General features: G+C 42.7%; 1 protein-coding gene across 1 annotated transcript; it reads right to left on the reverse strand.

Annotated features, from left to right (window-relative positions):
- Positions 1-4,965: 4,965 nt before the first annotated feature.
- LOC134534373 (uncharacterized) lies at positions 4,966-22,396 on the reverse strand. The gene is made up of 6 exons (XM_063372829.1): positions 22,091-22,396; positions 21,228-21,458; positions 19,225-20,483; positions 17,407-17,529; positions 15,561-15,749; positions 4,966-5,207 (listed from the first exon to the last, which is right to left on the reverse strand). Exons 1-6 carry the CDS (start codon positions 22,095-22,097, stop codon positions 5,097-5,099), a joined length of 1,920 nt encoding a protein of 639 aa, XP_063228899.1. The 5' UTR covers positions 22,098-22,396; the 3' UTR covers positions 4,966-5,096.
- Positions 22,397-23,269: the final 873 nt, after the last annotated feature.

Here is a 23,269-nt window from a genome sequence, read left to right on the forward strand (position 1 = left end):
TATTTCTCTCAGACTATATATGCTTTTACATTCTTTATGTAGAAACTATAAAAATGATGCCTGAAGCAAATCTATTATATACACATGCATACACATTTGGTAGGCTAGGCACACTGAACAGTAATGTCATTCATAATCTAACACAAAAGAACATAGTGAAGGGGCAAACATACATGAGTTCATCAGAATGGATGAAAAAAGGTTATAGTAATTGTATGTTTGATTCAGAATTTATTATTATTATTCATAAATTACTAAAAGTGACAAACATTTGTTTAATGAAGTGCCAATAACAAACTTCTGCAGCGCTCCATGTTGTCATGAAAAGGTGTGCAAGGATTGCAAGGTACCCTGTAATGTTGTGTCGGTTCCCTGAAACTTAACTAAAATAAACCTGCCCATGGTAGATTCTGCATACATTCATCCAGATCCATGGCACAGATTTAAAAAAATCATTCATGTGTTGTTTCACCTGTTTTCATTATGAAATACAATTGAACTAGGCAAATGCCAATATCAGTTTTTTTATTTCAAATATGAATACAAATACCTAATTGTTCTCGGATATGAATATTAAATTTGAATAGTAAGAATGAAAATTAGAATCCAACTTAAAAAAAAAAAAATTTTTGTTTGTAATCCTGATGGTGTGTGTCTTACTGCTTTCTTCTAAAAATAATTAGCTGTTGAATTTGGTTGCTCACAGCAACCAAGGAGCTGTAAGGTTTTCCCAGTCATTCTGCAATGGCAAGGTAGTTGAAAATGTGAAGAATAAAAATAAAAACAATAATAAATATAAATGTATGTGTGCAGAGCTATGGCAAAATGAATAAAACTTCAAGGAATAATAATTTAGAAGACCCTTAAACTAAATAGGTATTGTAAGAGGTAGTGTTGTGTTATATGACTGTCAAATGGCTGTCCTAACATACAAAAATCATTTAATTAAATATGATTTATCACAAAATGATGCAAATTAGTTTAGAACAATAATAAAGATAATAAAATAAAAACTGTAAACAGTCTGACTGCTTACAATATATAAGCCACATTGTTATAATATATTTAAACATAATTAATGTGGAGTTGCAAGGTTAGCAAACATAAAAACTAAGTTAAGGAGTTATGTACCTGTATGTGCATAAAAGATGAATGTTTTGCAAAATTTAATTATTGCAGGGAACTGTTAAGATAAGATTGACAAGGAAATAGCCTGCAGTCCTCTCTCTCTCTCACCATTACTGTTTATGTAACCTGTACAAAATTTATTGCAACCTCACTATAATATAATAACTTAATTTCCCAAATACAATATTAATTTAACTTTCCTCTACAATTATCTTGGATTGAATTCCATATTTTCTTTCAGAAAGGAATTAAAAACTAGGGCTCAAATTTTAATCTAGAATCCATTAAATGTGTAAATAACCCATTCCTAATTAAAAGCTGTAGTTCTTAATAAACTAAGAAAACAAATGTGGTTGATTTTTACCTTCTGTTAACAAGTTGAGGAATGGTTCAGACCTGATGGCTGGTCCTGCGGTGACACCATCAACGCACGTGCCCTAAATGCAGTTCCCCCATCATTTTATTTTCAGTTTTACACAGTTTTTCATCCCGGTAAACTAATTACTTTACTTTCGCTTTTGTGACTGCTAGGAACTTGATTACTTCCTAACTTTATAACTTTGGTTCTGTTCTTAAAGGATAGAAGGCTTACGAGTGGAATGGCTGGTGCGCCCCCCCCCCTGACCCCCAGAGAGGGGGGGGGGGGGGGGGGGCAAGATTTTATGGTGTTATTGTAAGGCAAATTTCGTTTTTTTTAAAAAACAGATTTCTGTATTATCGGTTTTATCAGGGATGACTTTTATACGTGATATGATAACTTATCTAATGTATTAAAAAAATATTCATGCGAGAGATTAATTATTTTTAATTCATAGAAACACATTGTAAAATATTACTAACATAATAAATGACGTGTTACACTTACAGAATGGTGAAATTTGAATCTTAAACTAATTAACTCCAAACTTTGAAAATAACTTAAACTGTAACATGGTACAGTTAATTTTGTCAAAAAAACATCTCCTTTGGAAAGGTATGTCAAATTACATTCATTTTTATTTACACTAATATTGGCTAATAACACTAAAATGTTAGCATGGTTAACCGCTCTGCATTTTCTGGAGAAAGTTTAGCTCGCCTGTCAGAAACTACTAGAGAGTACTTCGAAAATGAACGTTCACAATCAACATTTGCAGTTGGGAATCATATTGCTCTTAATCCAGCAGTTGAAAATTCACTGTAGTTGGTTTTCATTCAACACAGAACTTGCACAACATCGACAGTCTTTGTTTCTGGTTTTGCAAGTTCTTCTGTAATCATATGCTTTAAGGTGGCATATGCTTCAATAAAAACTTCGCTGGGAATATGAGAAATCGCAGGTAGGTTTAGGATTACTTTTTGTACGTTTTCAGGTTTCATGCACACCCTACTTACATTTTGCGGGTTAAAGAAGTGATCAATTGCCTGAAATGTTTCCCTGCAAGGATCATTTTGCACCAGTTCTAGAAGTTTAGTTTCACATTTCTTGCCAGTTAATTGCAAACATTGTTTCAATTCTGCCTGCTTCACGGTGCGTAGTTCACAGATCAAATCATTTACTGAAGCTGAAACACCACCATTGCTCAAAACACTGAATTTGTTCTGCAGAGCATTCAATTTTGTTGTCAACAAATGTGCAGTTGGGAACGTATTGCCCTCTAGGGAAGTTATCAACTCTGTTAGAGGAGAGCAGTTTTGTGCCACAAACAGAGCTTCAGCTTTCACAACATTCACTTCCTCTGCAGACATTTCTTTCAGGAATTTAATGCCACTGTTGTGTTCTCTCAACTCTTCAAAGAATTCCAAGATATCCTGCAAATGTATGCGGAGATAGACAACAGACTCAAACCACGTGTTCCATCTGGTAAGAACAGGTTGTGGAAAGAGCTTACACATTGCAGGATCATGAGAGTATTTGGTGTTCAGAAATTCTAAGTACTGATGTTTGCGATTCCTTGTGTTCTGAAACGAATTTTTTACCTTCACTATAACATCGTTGAGTTGCTCAAGGTTAGACTGCCAAACAACTCCAACTAAATAAATTTTGTGCGCCCAGCACTGCACATGTATCACACGATCACCCAACACACCTTGAAGTGTACTGGCACATTTAATCATGTACCTGGCAGAGTCTGATACAAATTTACACACTTGTGAATGACCCACTTCATATTTAGTTAGTGTGTCTAAACCAGCATGAGTACATGATACAGAATCTGCAGAATCCAAAACAACTGACGCAGCAAGATGTGATGATTGTGATGCACCAGGCTGAAGGGTCCTGAAAATAATATTGAACACACAGCGCCCATTCCTGTCTGTAGTTTCGTCAGCCACAACACATATTGGAATGTGACTGGCTAATAATTTTATAGTCTCTTTTTTATTTTCTGCTACTATTGGGATGTACTTCTTTCGTAGCCAATCTGCAGTTGGTAGGTCACCACCACCCTTCACACACTCTTGAAACCATGCTCTAAGTGCAGGATTGTCCAATTTCTCCACCGGGATATTTGCTGAAACAAAGGCTTCAGTTGTTTTTATGATAAAGTCTTCTTAATCATTTTTGGCGTTTTTTCATTGTAACTACTGACTCAGAAATAGAAACTTGCCTTTTTGTGGGTATCCCACTCTTTTTACACCTTTTATGTTTTTCACTCGACACATGTTTCACCAAAGTATCACGTCTTTCATGTTCGAGCCGGCAGTTGCAAAATTTACACATCAAATTACTTTCACACATGTAAAAACCTTCACCAACAAACTCCTTAACCCTCTCGTTTGCCGAGACTTTATTCTTCGGCATTATGAAATATTTGTTTCAGAATAATTTACATTGATTTGCCGTAGCAAAATTCACCAAGCCTACGTTTCAAACCGTTTGAAATCATACAATATAAACTGAAAATAGTACCGTTTGCTGGTTTCGTGAACTAAACAATAAACAAAACATTAGTTTTGGATAGCCTTAGATGTTGACGTAACTAAAACAAATAATTTCAACACAAATAAAACATGCTACACTAGCGCTTCCATGCGGTCTAATGCGTCAAATTGGTATCGCAACGTCCAAATATACTAAAATTGTTTCATGTGTTCACTTCACCATCACACGTCAACCATGTAGTCTATGGTGGAACTTAAGTTGTGGCAGTACGCATCTCGTAAATTAAGGTTATGTTGCGGACTTATGCATATTTCACATTATTTCGCGAACTTCGACATATTACGTTTTATTTCGTGTATATAACCAAATTTCCGTGTTATTTCATTTTATCGCGATTCACCATAAAATCGTGCCTCTACCATACTTATAAACTTTAATGTTATATTATTAAATCTATTTTATCAACAACCATATAATTGATGATGAGCTGATTTTTTCCAACAAAAAAAAAGGTGTAATTCATCAAATCATAAAGTATTCTCAAGTTTCCACATTATTGGTAAATTATGTTTAAAAATGTTAATGGGGATAGTCATCAAAGCTGTAATATGTTTAATAGTAACGCTGATTGAAATGAAGCTGTTATGAAACCAGACAACCCCTGTGCACTGCTGCAGCTGTCCGGCTACCGACTATTGGCAGCCCTGCTGGAAGTTCTGGCGGGACATAGACGCCACAGCCGCCACCTTGGTGGAAACACAGCGGTTTTGTCGTTCTAAACTAATTATTTGGTCTACATAAACTTGTTCCTTTCCAATGATTTATTATTAACAAATTCAATACTAAACAATATAAACAGTACTTGCAAATTTAAAAAAAAAAAACTGCAATTTATTAAATACTATATGCATATGAAACAATTCTTACGTGAATAATTTATTATATACATAACAGAACATTGAAAAAGTAGGCAGTGTTGTACAAAATGTATTTCAATAAATTATATTTAAGCACCACACTTGTGAAATATTGCAATCCCAACTAACAGGAGAAATAACGAGTAACTGTGCAACTGGTAGGTGGTGGAACAGCGTGTCGCTCGTCAGAAGTACTGCCACTTGCCGAGGATGGCGTCCTTGATGGCGTCCACGTACTGCGCGGGCACCCAGTACACCCAGTAGCGCGACGCCTCCGTGGGCCCCAGCTGGATGCCCTGCAAGCGACAGAGAAGTCCCCCCACGTACAGTACATTCAAGCACCGAGGTCAGGGTTAGTGTTACCTCTGGATGGCGCTAACAGCACGGGACCGGTCACGTACCTTCCCCCACTCCAGAAAACTGTGTCCACAAACCAGAATCTCGAGACTAAGTGTTCCAAATTAAACAGATTTGTTGCCTGTAGATGTTTGTTTGAAAATATTTCTAAATTAATTAAAAGCAAGATGGTTAAATGAAAGATGAGTGGGAACTTACTTAAAACATTATCCATAATTTTATGTGTAACCTTAAAAAATCCAAGACTTTATTGACTAATTGACAAAAGCATGAACACTGAAGGCAGTCGCAGCGCTGACCCTCCCACAGAGGATGGAGCACATTCACTATCACTATCCCAGTGACTGCAACAGCTACTACCTGCCGTGCTATTTTCACGGCTCGCTACATCTCTATTATATAATTCTCAATCCATGCCACTAATCTTCAGTGTCACAATCTTTAAAATAAAGGTAGCTTTTGAAAGGATCACTTTTTAATTTTCTGAGAGTACTAAGTGGTAAAAACAATGTAAAAAATTTATATATATATATATATAAAATGTATTTTCCAACGAGAAAGGTGAGAATTGTACGCTAGTCTTATGCGACTGTACACCTGGCAGTACAACTCCAACTGTTGTTTGTTTGGACTGAACTTCCTCTTCTCCCTGCAAGTCATTATCATTTCTCCCAAACCAAAGATCATGTCCCGGATGCTCATCAACCAAATATCTAGTGTAAAAAATATTCCGGGACAATTCCTCTGAATTCACATAGTGTTAGCTGTGAATTCTTATTCACTTATTCCTTCCCAATTATCATGCAATGCAATAAAGGAATGTTATTAAGATTAATTATTGATAAAGACTTGCAAGACAAGAGTTTGGATGTGTGCTGAATACTACCACCATATTACCTATATATAGAGACCTGAAAATGTAGGTTTTATTTTTTTAAGAAATATGTGTTATTTTTCTTGGAAATAGGTGTTATTTTCATTGAAAATAGGTGTTATTTTTGTATGGTATTTACCTTTTTTTTTTTTTCCGTTAAGGATGAAGAATTGATACAATAAAAAATCATTACTACATTCGAAAAACTGTTGAATTCACAAAACTAAAAACAATGAGTATAAAACAACACACACAGAGTACAGATGCAACCATTTCACCAGCTAAGTAAATATTGTCATTATTTATCTACTTGCAAACACTCAAAATTAGCTATCAAATTAAAGCATGGTAAATGTTTCTATATTCTGTTCTTTTAAATTTTGTCTCCTGTCAGTAACCACCAAATTGTAGTGACTAAGAAGGCGTTCGCTGTCAACATTGTTGGTGGGCAGCCAAATGGCCTTAAGTGCTGCCTTTGTGAATACTTCATGTTCCACTCCCAAAGCCATCAGCAATTTTGCTACATCCGGTTCATTTTCATGTTTGACAGCATCCTGAACAGCTTCTTTAAGGAATTCGTAGCCTTTGTACCTAACTGAATTGTCCACACCATTAAATGCAGGGATGTTGTCAAAAACAGACAAAACACTTTTTGTTTCATTTAGCAAAATGTTTTTGGGACTAAACAGCTTGCTAATGGCTTTGAAGATGTGTGCACTTGGATCACTGTTCATCAGACTTTGAAGTTTGGTCATTGCAAGAGCTGATGAGTTTTGACATTTATGTTTCACTTGTGCTTTGTCGCTTGTCGTAAGAGATGATTCTGACATGAAAGTTTCAAAAGGGGAGTCAAATACACCTTTTGATGTGCCCTCGAAGCCTTTCAGTAAATCACTCAAATACCCGTAAAGGGAATGTGCTGTCGGGTACTGCGATCCTTCAAGCTTTGTGAGAAGGCTTACAATATCAGCTGCGTGAGTTTTCACAAATATGCACTGAGCAAGAACAATTGCCACATCTTTTTCTGAAACACCAGCTACATAGTGAATACCACTATTGTTGATAGCCTTCATTTCATCTAGCTTGAAGAAATTAACAATGTCAACCAAATATTCTGCCAAATAAAACACTGCTCTGAACCACGAGTTCCAGCGTGTTGTTACTGGCATTGGAAACAAATTTGCAGCTTAAGTTGTATGTTCTGATAGATACTGCAAATAATGATGTTTCCTTTTCCGTGTATTAAGAAACGCAGTTTTCACCTTTACTACAGCCTCATTTACTTCTTTCAGTCCAATGGAAAAGCAATTGCCTACCAAAGCTAGTTTGTGGGCCCAGCATTGAACATGGGCAACGTGCTCTCCAAAAAGGACCTGCAACGATGTGACACATTTCGTCATGTAACGTGCTGAGTCTGTGACAATTGCTTGAATGTCCATGAAATTGACATTGTATTTATTAATACACTCAAGAATGGCCTGGGAACATGTTGTAGCATCTGCTTTCTCCAGAATGTTTACTGCAGCTACCTTTACCACTGGATCTGTTAAACTGTTTGACTGAATCTTAAAAGCACCACAAACACACATCTCCCTTTGGAATCTGTAGTCTCATCACACAGAATATCAACACATTTATGCTGTGCTAATTGTTTTATTTCATCGAAGTGTGCTTGTGCTATCACAGGAACATATGTTTCCCTAAGAGATCTAACGCAAGGCAAGTCTCCAGCCCCTAAAACAAACATGTGAAGAAAATGCAATTAAAATTCCCTATTTTCTCAATCCTTTACAGAACTACATGCCTAGTTGTCACAGATTTGAAATTAAACTTACCTTCAATAAACTCATTCATCCATTCTCTTAAATTAGGATCATCCAGCTTTTCCAAAGGAATGTTGGCTTTTGAGAAAGCCTCAGTAGTTTTAACTGCAAGATTGTCAACTGCCAATTTCCTCCTTTTTGCACTATGTAGGTTGGCAAGTACAGATGTGACGTGCGACGTGCCGCGCACGTCTATAATCACGAAGCCGTCAGCCCCTTCCTTCCTAAACACGTGTGCGCGCCGCCGCCACTGATGGCCACGACAGCTGTCACCGTCCGGCCACCACCGCGTCGCCCGTTGCCAAGGCGACCACGCCGCGTCCTTGGTTGCCATGCCAACCAGCTGGGTGCGCGCGCACACTCCTACCGGCCGCCACCCCTCGCCTACCCCTCTCTCGACAGGCCGAGCGGGTGCGCGCGCAGCCTCCCCCTCCTCACCCACCTCCGCCAGCCCAGCCGCCTCCCCCCGCCTTCCCCTCACCCACCAAGCCGAGGTCCGTCCAAGTCACGTAGGCCGGCTGGAATTCCTGGAAGCGCCCGTGATTCTTGGAACCCTCGGCCCTTCCTACGTCACGCCCTGGCCCTCAAATTGAAATAAAAAAAATAGAACACCAAACAAAATGCTAAAATTCGCGTTTTTAGCACAAAAGACTGAAATTCGCATTATTCAAAATAAAAGGCCGAAATTCGCGTTATTTTTCGCTTTATAGCAAATGCTATTTTTTCAGGTCTCTACCTATATATTACTGAGGTGGAGAGAACGTTACCAATTATCTTTTAAAGATTTGTGCAATGGGAGTGCAAGACTTGATGAGTCTCACCTGTGTTTTCGTACCATGTGCGTCTCTGCCTGAGGATGGGAGCAGATAGCAGTTCCCGAAATGTCACTTGTTTCTGTTTTGGAAAACTATTGTGTTGGTTTCGTCTTTTCATTTTGTTGTGTTTTTGTCTTGTTTCAACTGTTGTGCTGGCTTGTTTCTGTTTTGGAAAACTATTGTGTTTGTTTCATCTTTTCGTTTTGTTGTGTTTTTGTTTCGTTTCAACTGTTGTGCTGAATTTTTTTGGGGTTCAATTCATCATTTGTGGTTTTTTTTTCATTCTCTTAGTCCATTTTTCTTTGTTTTTCTGTGTTTGTTGACCATATTCCTGTTATGGAATATTATGTGGTGTATATATCCTGTTGACAACAGCAATTTTTGCTTAATTTGTGTTTTTTGTCTTTTGGTTTTTTGTAGTTTTCTTCTACAGACATACATGTGCTTAGCAATGGCGTATGTCCAAAAGCTTACATCAAGTAACGTTACCAATACTACATAGAAATCATTTAGTTTCTTTCTGAAACTTAGTGGAAAGAATTACTTTACATAAAGCAGGTTTTACAATAAAAAACAAGCCAAAATCATGCTATTCATTTTTTACTGGTCATAACATTTAAATACGAAACAAATATTTAGAAATTCTGTGTAAGTGCTGTAAGACACAAAAAGATAATTTAAAATGCATAAAATATATTTTTAAAATGATTAGCGTTACATTTCATACACAATTGATTTAAAATAGTTGGTTCCAATCATGACAGTTGCAGGGCTTCTGATGTAGACTTAACAGTAGATTGTAGATTAATTGATTTATTTTCTTAGCTGTGACTGAAAATCAGGATGTGGTGAAAGCATGGCCCCTCATCGCAGGACCCGAACGAAGGTAGAAGACTGGCCATCGTCCAGGGTACGGAAAACTCACAATTATGTGGGTATATATTATATCATCAAAACATGGTGACGGCATAGAACCCATAAGTAAGCATGTTGGCAATTAGCACTAATGCAAGCCAACCGAAGAATTTAAATAGAAGACAAGTAATTATCACTACATGAATGTTTAGAAGAAGTTAGATGGGAATTACTCCAGCCTTATGTGACTACAATGCATACCACAACTTCTGCACCGAAAAACCGCAGAAGATGATAGAGAACATTGCAAACAACTAGCACAATGGTGAAAACAGTAATGATGGCAGACACGCCCAGGACACAGAACAGCGGAATGATACACAAGTGTAACAGCAAAGTCACTGCGGAATTATGCGCACAACTTCACTTTATTAGTTATAGGGCCAGAAAGGGGCTGTACAGCCATAGGTGAGAAAACAGGCTGTGAAGACCCTGTGTCAGAACACAGTAGACACTCTAAATACACTGCAGGCATGCAGAGGGGGATTTCGGCATTGGGAAGACGAAAGATTGGTGCAAAAAGCAAATTATGGAGTTGCAGGGATGGAAATAGATGCTGAACTGAAGTGAAAAAAAAAAAAAAAAAAAGATGCCAGGGGTCGAGAGAAAAACAGCACTGACAAAACAAGCACGAGCTACCAACACCTCGCGATGACGAAAATAACTTTGGCAACACCTTTGAAGCCAAATAGTTATGGTAAAAAAATTTAAACACATAAACTAGAGTATACATAAATTATAAGAAATTAAATGAAAAAATTAAAAATTCGAAGGTACCATAATACATGACCTAAAAGTAAGGTACGATACCTTTTGTACATATATTTTACATAAGTTATATGTAAATTACATTAAAGATTAACAGTATTTCTAAAATATGGTTTGAAAACCATACAAACACCATTAACTACGTTACATAGTAACATGTTACTATGACAAAGTGCTCATTAAGATCATTATGGGCTCACTCACCACGCTAATTATGGAGATCTTGTCTGTGCTAGGAGAGGGAGGAGGCACTCACCATGATGTGGTACTCCTCGTGTTCCTGGATGGGCTCGCTCACCACACCCTTGATGGAGCTCATGGCGATCTTGTCCGTGCTAGGAGAGGGAGGAGGCACTCACCATGATGTGGTACTCCTCATGGTCCCGGATGGGCTCGCTCACCACACCCTTGATGGAGCTCATGGCGATCTTGTCCGTGCTAGGAGAGGGAGGAGGCACTCACCATGATGTGGTACTCCTCATGGTCCCAGATGGGCTTGCTCACCACACCCTTGATGGAGCTCATGGCGATCTTGTCCGTGCTAGGAGAGGGAGGAGGCACTCACCATGATGTGGTACTCCTCATGGTCCCGGATGGGCTTGCTCACCACACCCTTGATGGAGCTCATGGCGATCTTGTCCGTGCTAGGAGAGGTAGGAGGCACCCACCATGATGTGGTACTCCTCATGGTCCCGGATGGGCTCGCTCACCACACCCTTGATGGAGCTCATGGCGATCTTGTCCGTGCTAGGAGAGGGAGGAGGCACTCACCATGATGTGGTACTCCTGATGGTCCTGGATGGGCTTGCTCACCACACCCTTGATGGAGCTCATGCGGATCTTGTCTGTGCTAGGAGAGGGAGGAGGCACTCACCATGATGTGGTACTCCTGATGGTCCTGGATGGGCTTGCTCACCACACCCTTGATGGAGCTCATGCGGATCTTGTCTGTGCTAGGAGAGGGAGGAGGCACTCACCATGATGTGGTACTCCTGATGGTCCTGGATGGGCTTGCTCACCACACCCTTGATGGAGCTCATGGCGATCTTGTCCGTGCTAGGAGAGGGAGGAGGCACTCACCATGATGTGGTACTCCTCATGGTCCTGGATGGGCTCGCTCACCACACCCTTGATGGAGCTCATGGCGATCTTGTCCGTGCTAGGAGAGGGAGGAGGCACTCACCATGATGTGGTACTCCTCATGGTCCTGGATGGGCTCGCTCACCACACCCCTGATGGAGCTCATGGCGATCTTGTCCGTGCTAGGAGAGGGAGGAGGCACTCACCATGATGTGGTACTCCTCATGGTCCTGGATGGGCTCGCTCACCACACCCTTGATGGAGCTCATGGCGATCTTGTCCGTGCTAGGAGAGGGAGGAGGCACTCACCATGATGTGGTACTCCTGATGGTCCTGGATGGGCTTGCTCACCACACCCTTGATGGAGCTCATGCGGATCTTGTCTGTGCTAGGAGAGGGAGGAGGCACTCACCATGATGTGGTACTCCTGATGGTCCTGGATGGGCTTGCTCACCACACCCTTGATGGAGCTCATGCGGATCTTGTCTGTGCTAGGAGAGGGAGGAGGCACTCACCATGATGTGGTACTCCTGATGGTCCTGGATGGGCTAGCTCACCACACCCTTGATGGAGCTCATGGCGATCTTGTCCGTGCTAGGAGAGGGAGGAGGCACTCACCATGATGTGGTACTCCTCATGGTCCTGGATGGGCTCGCTCACCACACCCTTGATGGAGCTCATGGCGATCTTGTCCGTGCTAGGAGAGGGAGGAGGCACTCACCATGATGTGGTACTCCTCATGGTCCTGGATGGGCTCGCTCACCACACCCTTGATGGAGCTCATGGGGATCTTGTCCGTGCTAGGAGAGGGAGGAGGCACTCACCATGATGTGGTACTCCTCATGGTCCTGGATGGGCTTGCTCACCACACCCTTGATGGAGCTCATGCGGATCTTGTCTGTGCTAGGAGAGGGAGGAGGCACTCACCATGATGTGGTACTCCTGATGGTCCTGGATGGGCTTGCTCACCACACCCTTGATGGAGCTCATGCGGATCTTGTCTGTGCTAGGAGAGGGAGGAGGCACTCACCATGATGTGGTACTCCTGATGGTCCTGGATGGGCTTGCTCACCACACCCTTGATGGAGCTCATGGCGATCTTGTCCGTGCTAGGAGAGGGAGGAGGCACTCACCATGATGTGGTACTCCTCATGGTCCTGGATGGGCTCGCTCAACACACCCTTGATGGAGCTCATGGCGATCTTGTCCGTGCTAGGAGAGGGAGGAGGCACTCACCATGATGTGGTACTCCTCATGGTCCTGGATGGGCTCGCTCACCACACCCTTGATGGAGCTCATGGCGATCTTGTCCGTGCTAGGAGAGGGAGGAGGCACTCACCATGATGTGGTACTCCTGATGGTCCTGGATGGGCTTGCTCACCACACCCTTGATGGAGCTCATGCGGATCTTGTCTGTGCTAGGAGAGGGAGGAGGCACTCACCATGATGTGGTACTCCTGATGGTCCTGGATGGGCTTGCTCACCACACCCTTGATGGAGCTCATGCGGATCTTGTCTGTGCTAGGAGAGGGAGGAGGCACTCACCATGATGTGGTACTCCTGATGGTCCTGGATGGGCTTGCTCACCACACCCTTGATGGAGCTCATGGCGATCTTGTCCGTGCTAGGAGAGGGAGGAGGCACTCACCATGATGTGGTACTCCTCATGGTCCTGGATGGGCTCGCTCACCACACCCTTGATGGAGCTCATGGCGATCTTGTCCGTGCTAGGAGAGGGAGGAGGCACTCACCATGATGTGGTACTCCTCATGGTCCTGGATGGGCTCGCTCACCACACCCTTGATGGAGCTCATGGGGATCTTGTCCGTGCTAGGAGAGGGAGGAGGCACTCACCATGATGTGGTACTCCTCATGGTCCTGGATGGGCTCGCTCACCACACCCTTGATGGAGCTCATGGGGATCTTGTCTGTGCTAGGAGAGGGAGGAGGCACTCACCATGATGTGGTACTCCTGATGGTCCTGGATGGGCTTGCTCACCACACCCTTGATGGAGCTCATGCGGATCTTGTCTGTGCTAGGAGAGGGAGGAGGCACTCACCATGATGTGGTACTCCTGATGGTCCTGGATGGGCTTGCTCACCACACCCTTGATGGAGCTCATGGCGATCTTGTCCGTGCTAGGAGAGGGAGGAGGCACTCACCATGATGTGGTACTCCTCATGGTCCTGGATGGGCTCGCTCACCACACCCTTGATGGAGCTCATGGCGATCTTGTCCGTGCTAGGAGAGGGAGGAGGCACTCACCATGATGTGGTACTCCTCATGGTCCTGGATGGGCTCGCTCACCACACCCTTGATGGAGCTCATGGGGATCTTGTCCGTGCTAGGAGAGGGAGGAGGCACTCACCATGATGTGGTACTCCTCATGGTCCTGGATGGGCTTGCTCACCACACCCTTGATGGAGCTCATGCGGATCTTGTCTGTGCTAGGAGAGGGAGGAGGCACTCACCATGATGTGGTACTCCTGATGGTCCTGGATGGGCTTGCTCACCACACCCTTGATGGAGCTCATGCGGATCTTGTCTGTGCTAGGAGAGGGAGGAGGCACTCACCATGATGTGGTACTCCTGATGGTCCTGGATGGGCTTGCTCACCACACCCTTGATGGAGCTCATGGCGATCTTGTCCGTGCTAGGAGAGGGAGGAGGCACTCACCATGATGTGGTACTCCTCATGGTCCTGGATGGGCTCGCTCAACACACCCTTGATGGAGCTCATGGCGATCTTGTCCGTGCTAGGAGAGGGAGGAGGCACTCACCATGATGTGGTACTCCTCATGGTCCTGGATGGGCTCGCTCACCACACCCTTGATGGAGCTCATGGCGATCTTGTCCGTGCTAGGAGAGGGAGGAGGCACTCACCATGATGTGGTACTCCTGATGGTCCTGGATGGGCTTGCTCACCACACCCTTGATGGAGCTCATGCGGATCTTGTCTGTGCTAGGAGAGGGAGGAGGCACTCACCATGATGTGGTACTCCTGATGGTCCTGGATGGGCTTGCTCACCACACCCTTGATGGAGCTCATGCGGATCTTGTCTGTGCTAGGAGAGGGAGGAGGCACTCACCATGATGTGGTACTCCTGATGGTCCTGGATGGGCTTGCTCACCACACCCTTGATGGAGCTCATGGCGATCTTGTCCGTGCTAGGAGAGGGAGGAGGCACTCACCATGATGTGGTACTCCTCATGGTCCTGGATGGGCTCGCTCACCACACCCTTGATGGAGCTCATGGCGATCTTGTCCGTACTAGGAGAGGGAGGAGGCACTCACCATGATGTGGTACTCCTCATGGTCCTGGATGGGCTCGCTCACCACACCCTTGATGGAGCTCATGGGGATCTTGTCCGTGCTAGGAGAGGGAGGAGGCACTCACCATGATGTGGTACTCCTCATGGTCCTGGATGGGCTCGCTCACCACACCCTTGATGGAGCTCATGGGGATCTTGTCTGTGCTAGGAGAGGGAGGAGGCACTCACCATGATGTGGTACTCCTCATGGTCCTGGATGGGCTCGCTCACCACACCCTTGATGGAGCTCATGGCGATCTTGTCCGTGCTAGGAGAGGGAGGAGGCACTCACCATGATGTGGTACTCCTGATGGTCCTGGATGGGCTTGCTCACCACACCCTTGATGGAGCTCATGCGGATCTTGTCCGTGCTAGGAGAGGGAGGAGGCACTCACTATGATGTGGTACTCCTGATGGTCCTGGATGGGCTTGCTCACCACACCCTTGATGGAGCTCATGCGGATCTTGTCTGTGCTAGGAGAGGGAGGAGGCACTCACCATGATGTGGTACTCTTGATGGTCCTGGATGGGCTTGCTCACCACACCCTTGATGGAGCTCATGCGGATCTTGTCTGTGCTAGGAGAGGGAGGAGGCACTCACCATGATGTGGTACTCCTCATGGTCCTGGATGGGCTCGCTCACCACACCCTTGATGGAGCTCATGGCGATCTTGTCCGTGCTAGGAGAGGGAGGAGGCACTCACCATGATGTGGTACTCCTCGTGTTCCTGGATGGGCTCGCTCACCACACCCTTGATGGAGCTCATGGCGATCTTGTCCGTGCGCTCTTTGGTGCCAATCCACACCTGGTCCTGCTCCATCTTGAATGTGAGACGCACCTTGCCGCCATGCTTGTTGAGCATGCCAGACAACGGCACTGGTGGCAACGCATCCTGCACTCACACAAACTACTGTTGCACTGCATGTGGTGACATGCACTCATTTTTCACTTCAATGTACAGTTATCACACCTATTCAATTAATTTCAGTGAAATTTATTTATCTTATACTGAATTATTTTTCTATACTTAGTAGAAACATAAATTGTTTTATGTGTAAACGTCTTAGCTCTCTGTATACGGCATTGGGTAGCAGTAATTTCATGAAAATGGAATGGAAATAGACGAACGGAAATGTAAGTCAAAGATGGCATAACCATGTGTAGCAACATAAACCTGTACGAAGTCAATTTTGTAAAAATTAGGCTTCACATCACACATGTTGGTGTGCCGAAATAAACGTTATGATAGTGTAACTACTATGGAATATACAGTACACTCCCGATTATCCGCAAAATTAAGTGGCAGGCCACCGCGGATAGTGAAGATCGCGGATAATCCGTAAAAGAGACGAAAATGGGAAACAAAAAAGGAAACATTAATTATTTCAACTTTAAAATATAGACCTACATGTACAGTAAAAGTTACAATTAACAGCAAAAAAATTTTAAATGATGCTTAAATTTTAGTATTGGAATTGAATAAGAATAATTATCATACAATACATTTTAGTAATTTAACATAAATGAGCTCAACCATAAGACTAGAAACAAAGTGCGACAGAGACAAAAATTGCAGCGCATGCCAGCCTATACTGCGTGAATTTGGAGAAGGCCTGTGGCGTTTTACTGTATACTGCACACAATACACTCGTCAGTAGAGTTCAAATTTGCTCAATTGTAATAAAATACAGATTTAAATATGTGCTGTATTATTTCATAGCATGCGCGGATCATCCGCCCGCGGATAATAGGGAGTTTACTGTATTTGGTAAAGTACTCAAGTAAAAAGTAATATAAAGTTTTAGAATAGATTAGCAAAATATTACAATTTTGATAATACATAGTCTCCTCCCATAACACAAACTGTCCAGATGGCTAAATGGTAGAATGTGCACTTATTAATCTAAATGGACTGGGTTTCTATTCCTGCCACTGAGAAAATTTTTTTTCAACCTTTTAAAATAAAGATTATAATATAATAATACTATATAATTTTAATGTTGAATCACTCAATAAGGTTAAGTTTTGTTTACATTTGATCTAACATTATTTCAATTAATTTTTAGTGCAAGTCAAATCTATTTCATCTAAACAGTGACTTAACTAAAATAACATATTTTGCCAAGAAATATCATTCTATCAAATATGATTATAATTTACAAAATACCTTATTCCAAAAACCATAACAAAAATATTTTGTAATAATTATAAATTCCAAAATAAATTTATCTTCAAACATGTCGACTATCTAACTTCTAGTTCCCGAAGAACACTTGCCCTTATTAAATACATCACTAATTAGGCTATAAATTCTGATTCAATTTTATCTCTTTTTCATAGAACTTATTAGGTCAAAACTAGAACATTTTTCATTAATATGGAATAACATTAATTCTACTGAAAATAATAAAACTGAACATATTCCAAATAAGTGTATCAATCTTATTGGTAGAGCACATGGCTGCTAGGTACTGCAATGGGAAATGATAAATGAGCCCACACATATATCCGTTCTCGTCAACAAAAGGAAAAAGAAGCTCATATTGTACCTTTGTGTTCTTTATCCCAGGCATTGCATCTTCCGGTACGCCTTTGTCGAGAACCTTCCGGTGCATCTTCTGTTTGCAGAAGGGCTCTTTCACGGCAGATGACGTCTTTTCATCCTGGATGTCCTGTGGCACATGTATGCCCATCACCGAGTTGCACCGGGTGGGTTAACATCTCACAGAGGGTTCATCATGCACTGCCAAAACACTCTTGGCCGTGGCGAGTTCGTCGAGATTTTATTTTTCTTCACAGAAAGTATAGTGTAAGGTATTCAGAATTTAAAAAAAAAATGAAATATCTAACAAAATAATATTATTTGAGTCTAGCTGAATGGGTATGTGTGATTCTGGATTTAAATATTTTAGGCAAATACTTCAAAGTTTTTTCTATTTCAGTAGGAGATGTATTTTTGGAAAACATTACATTGATTAAGAGCCAGTTCACCAGAATACTTTGACCCAGAACTCTTTAAAGGAGAATGAGATTTAACAACTCACAAACTCAGAACAACTCAGTGAGTATTATTGAACATGCAATCAATCAAGGAAACAAACAACTATGCAAATAAAGCTCACAATGAAGAAAAAAAAAACTTCATCCAGCACCAACATAAACATGAGAGCTTAATAAAATTTACCAGGCCATATCCAAAACACAGCCAATAAATTAATTTCAATAAAAAAGTTCTTGTTGTGGCGAACTTAGATGTTTACAATCATGACTACAAGAATTTCTGACTCAAGCTGTAACTCTGCTAATCCAATTTAATCATAAACATGTAGAAAATTTCCAACCTTGATTTAATGAAGACTACTGAAATGCACCTCTTATTTATGGTACTTACAAATAAACAGTTTGGGGAAAGCCAGTATAAAATAGTTGGCAGAAAATGAAAATCTGTGTCGGCATTACCATAGTTCAAAAGGATTCTTGTAGACAAAAAATTACACTTCTAGAGATAACCTCTGATACTTTTATACTCGTCTCTGGAAAAAAATTATATATTGTGCTAAGCAGGTCTATGATGGCAGAGATGAACATCAATGAAACAAAGACCCCATCCCGGGCTGGGCGGAGGGGGGAGGGGGTAGCGACGACGCGCGTGGCACGGCGCGTGACGCCCGTGGCTGTGCAGGATCGCCTGCCAGCTCCAAACCTGACATCGCGGTCTGGAGTCTCGCATTTCAAACAATATTATATTATATAGTGCACAAGATAAAAAATATGTTTAAAAAACAGTTACTAATTCTTACCTCAGGGTTATAACTTACGTTTTTATCATTTGCTAAGCTCTTTTAAGATTATTTCTGCTTCTATTACTCAGTTCCAATGAAATTATCCAACGTCTACCAAACGTTACTAACTATAAACATAAAACTTAATCAGAATACCTTACTTTAGCGGCATTACCGATAATTGACATTCATCAGACATTATGCATACCAAGCCAATCTTTTGTCAAAAAAAAATTACCAACATTTAAATTTAAATACTGCTACTAAGCAAATTTTAACACACAAAACTGTGCACCCTCATAGTAAACAACTAATCTGAACGGACCCCTCCCTTGAGATTGAATAAGATTTGTTAATTTTATATTCTACCAATTTATATAATATATTTTCATATTTATATTAATTTCAAAGTAAATTATAGTCCGTCAGTCTATTAACTGCTTCTGAATAGCTGCCAAAACAATAACATGTGTATTTTTCTCTCCACCTATATAATACATGGAGGAGATATGTCACTGCAAGCTCGAACCTGTCTTCATTCTGGGTAGATGGCTGAGCCACCTAGGGCTCAACTCAGAACAGTACCTGCTTGCTGACCGTGGAGACGGCTAGCACGTCGTCCAGCTTGGAGCCCACCACCATCACCTTGCCGCCCTTCACCACGCCCATCTCTCGCAGCGTGCGCTCGTCCTTGGCCAGGCCGCGGATCATCACCTTCTGCATGGCCCTGGGCACACCTGCGCACCACCCTCCCGTCCAGCCGAGCACCACACAGCCACGAGTGAGACCCACACCACGCAGCGTGCGCTCGTCCTTGGCCAGGCCGCGGATCATCACCTTCTGCATGGCCCTGGGCACACCTGCGCACCACCCTCCCGTCCAGCCGAGCACCACACAGCCACGAGTGAGACCCACGCCACGCAGCGTGCGCTCGTCCTTGGCCAGGCCGCGGATCATCACCTTCTGCATGGCCCTGGGCACACCTGCGCACCACCCTCCTGTCCAGCCGAGCACCACACAGCCACGAGTGAGACCCACACCACGCAGCGTGCGCTCGTCCTTGGCCAGGCCGCGGATCATCACCTTCTGCATGGCCCTGGGCACACCTGCGCACCACCCTCCCGTCCAGCCGAGCACCACACAGCCACGAGTGAGACCCACACCACGCAGCGTGCGCTCGCCCTTGGCCAGGCCGCGGATCATCACCTTCTGCATGGCCCTGGGCACACCTGCGCACCACCCTCCCGTCCAGCCGAGCACCACACAGCCACGAGTGAGACCCACACCACGCAGCGTGCGTTCGTCCTTGGCCAGGCCGCGGATCATCACCTTCTGCATGGCCCTGGGCACACCTGCGCACCACCCTCCCGTCCAGCCGAGCACCACACAGCCACGAGTGAGACCCACGCCACGCAGCGTGCGCTCGTCCTTGGCCAGGCCGCGGATCATCACCTTCTGCATGGCCCTGGGCACACCTGCGCACCACCCTCCTGTCCAGCCGAGCACCACACAGCCACGAGTGAGACCCACACCACGCAGCGTGTGCTCGTCCTTGGCCAGGCCGCGGATCATCACCTTCTGCATGGCCCTGGGCACACCTGCACACCACCCTCCTGTCCAGCCGAGCACCACACAGCCATGAGTGAGACCCACACCACGCAGCGTGCGCTCGTCCTTGGCCAGGCCGCGGATCATCACCTTCTGCATGGCCCTGGGCACACCTGCACACCACCCTCCTGTCCAGCCGAGCACCACACAGCCACGAGTGAGACCCACACCACGCAGCGTGCGCTCGTCCTTGGCCAGGCCGCGGATCATCACCTTCTGCATGGCCCTGGGCACACCTGCACACCACCCTCCTGTCCAGCCGAGCACCACACAGCCACAAGTGAGACCCACGCCTCTGGGCTGTCTTGGGATCATTACAGAGCTTTCCTTCGTCAACCCAGTGCAGGGCCAACGCTTCCTTAGTTCAGCCGACTGGAACTATACCTACCACTCTAGCAGGAAGCTCGCCACGCCACGCCATCTACACTCATTGCAGCTTGAGCTAGACCATGCACCTGGCAAGTCTAAACGCACCTTCCTAATATGTTATTATGCTACGGTTCAAACTGTTTGTTAGTTTATTGTTTATTTCAACATAATAATTTTAAAACTTAATAAAAAAATCAATTGTACTATCAGATTTATAAATAAAAATGAAGATTAAGCTATACACAGTGAGCCTGTAATGATGCAGTCAACGTGCCATGTGTCAGTGAAAATTTACCATAGTTCAAACACTGGCTACCGTAACTCACTCCAGCACCTGTAAGGCATCCTTCAAAAAAGGCTACCGAGTGTTCAAGGCAAAGCCCCTCTTGTACAACTGACACCAACAGCTCTACCTAAGATCACTCACTACCTAACACGCCATGCATGGCTGTCCTTCGAAAACCTCATCCATGTGGGCTTACTGAAGAGGACACAACCATGTCAATGAAACATTATACCTTTTGGAAAGTAACAAAAAAAAACTTACACATGAAATTTAAAAAATGTTCAACCCAAGGTCAGTCAGACACGGGTCCCTGCTCGCTACTTACCAAGGACATCCTGGAGGTGCTGCTTCAGCTGCCCTACGGTGTCGTCTAACGCAAAGTTCACATCGTACTTTGTCTTGTTGTAAATGACTTTGAAGTCCACACACTCGCGAGGAGCGGCTAAAACACCCTCCACTTCCGCGTGGTTCTCCGAGGCCTGCTGATTCTCGCCGTCGACGCCACAGCTCCCCGTCGTCTCGCTCTCGCTGGACTCAGCGTCCACACACGCCGCACCTGCACGACATCACACATGAGTCGCGCAAAGGAAGTCTCTGTTTCCGGCATCACGCTATACGGGATTATATAGAATCATTGTTAATTAATGTTTGTTTTTACCACAAGTCACATGGTCAGGGCCAAAGAAACTTCAATGATAAAGGTGGCTAGGATTAATGGCTGGTTATTTTGTTTTAACTAAATTAATATTTATTCTAGTTTGGAATTAAATGCTTTTAAAAAAAAGTTGGGGGAATGAATGTAGTCTTGGATGTGACAGATGTGTTAACAGCTTCTTCGATTATAATTCATCAGTCACAAAGAATAATCATTATGAAATGGTGAAATATAAACTGATAAATGTTGTAAAGCTAAGGAAAAAAAAATGACTTAAAAGTATTTTGAATCCAGTCATGAACTTCATCGAGTGCCGTAGTGTGGGTAACATTGACTTGATCTAGTCATCAGAATATTAGTGCTATGAAATATACACTAACTTTGTGAGTCTTCCTAATATCCTAGATGCATAGACTTCGCATCGAGCACCCATAACTGACGTCATGGAACTCCATACCATGGACCAAAGCACAGACCTTATCATTCACAATTCAATCTGCACTCGGGAGACTCCGAAGCTGGGATAAACGCACCTACCATCGGACGTTGCACTATGAGGACAGATCTTCACCAAGACTTGGTGAGTCCTCATGACCGTGATCTACGAAAACAAGTCATGTCTAAATCATAATTGTATGTATTATTATTCTTGGTTAATTATTTAAACTAAAAATTCCCTAAACTTTGATTGATGCATGTATAAACACTAGTGACTAACCAGAGGTAGAGGTATGCTGTTAAGCTAAAGAGTTTTATGCATCTGAGCCAGCTAGAGGTACACTAACAATTTTGAAGCTAGTTAAATCATCAATTAATTGCTTCAAAATACTGGCCAGTCTAAAGTGAGTCAAAGAGATTGGAATTACATAATATTTAACATAATTTAACTATGTACAAATCATTGCTTTAAAAGTATCTTATATTTGTATGTATTTATCATTGGTAAATGAAAGAGTATTAATTGCCTTAATTTTAGTAAAGTAATTTTCAAGGATTATTACTTTTATTTTATAAATGTATGATATCGTGACATTTTGGAATAATGTTAAAATTAATTTACTTGTAAAATTTGTTTTCAACACTTAAATTCTGACAACCTTCATACAAATTAATATTTCACTTAAATTAAATGCACCAGAGAGAAAATTTTCATACAGGCTTTTAATAATGGAGTAGATACTTTAACTCATCATAGGTATCCAAATAATTTAAATCCCATCCTTTGGCTAGTTTAGGCTAACCAGCAGATAAATCTAATGTCCTTAAAAATTTAACACCCAGATACAATCGCAATATATGACTCGTCTGTCTAAGACTTTCCCAGTTTTCCACCGTAGTACAATTCAACTCCCTTGCATCTAGACATAATGTAGGTACAGTATCCTCATTTCTTACACAAACCATGTATTAGCTTTTTGCAGTACAGTTTTATAGGCAAAGTTTCATTCTCCTTGACTATAACCTTTGCTCTTTTAAGTAAATTCAGTCCTGAGTTGTGTCTGTTGATTTCTTTTCTCGGTAACCATACGAATCTATCAGTAATTGTGAACAATCTATAGTTTTTATAGTTCTTGATATGCGTGCATCAGAACTTGATCTTAATCAACATCCAAAATTATTATTATCCTATGTTTTGGTACGAAATCTATTATTACTGCTGCTATTTTCTTTTAAAATGGTTTGTCAATTTACTTTAGCACTCACCCTAGTTG

Source organism: Bacillus rossius, chromosome 7 (assembly GCF_032445375.1).
Source record: "Bacillus rossius redtenbacheri isolate Brsri chromosome 7, Brsri_v3, whole genome shotgun sequence".
Lineage (NCBI taxonomy): Eukaryota > Metazoa > Arthropoda > Insecta > Phasmatodea > Bacillidae > Bacillus > Bacillus rossius.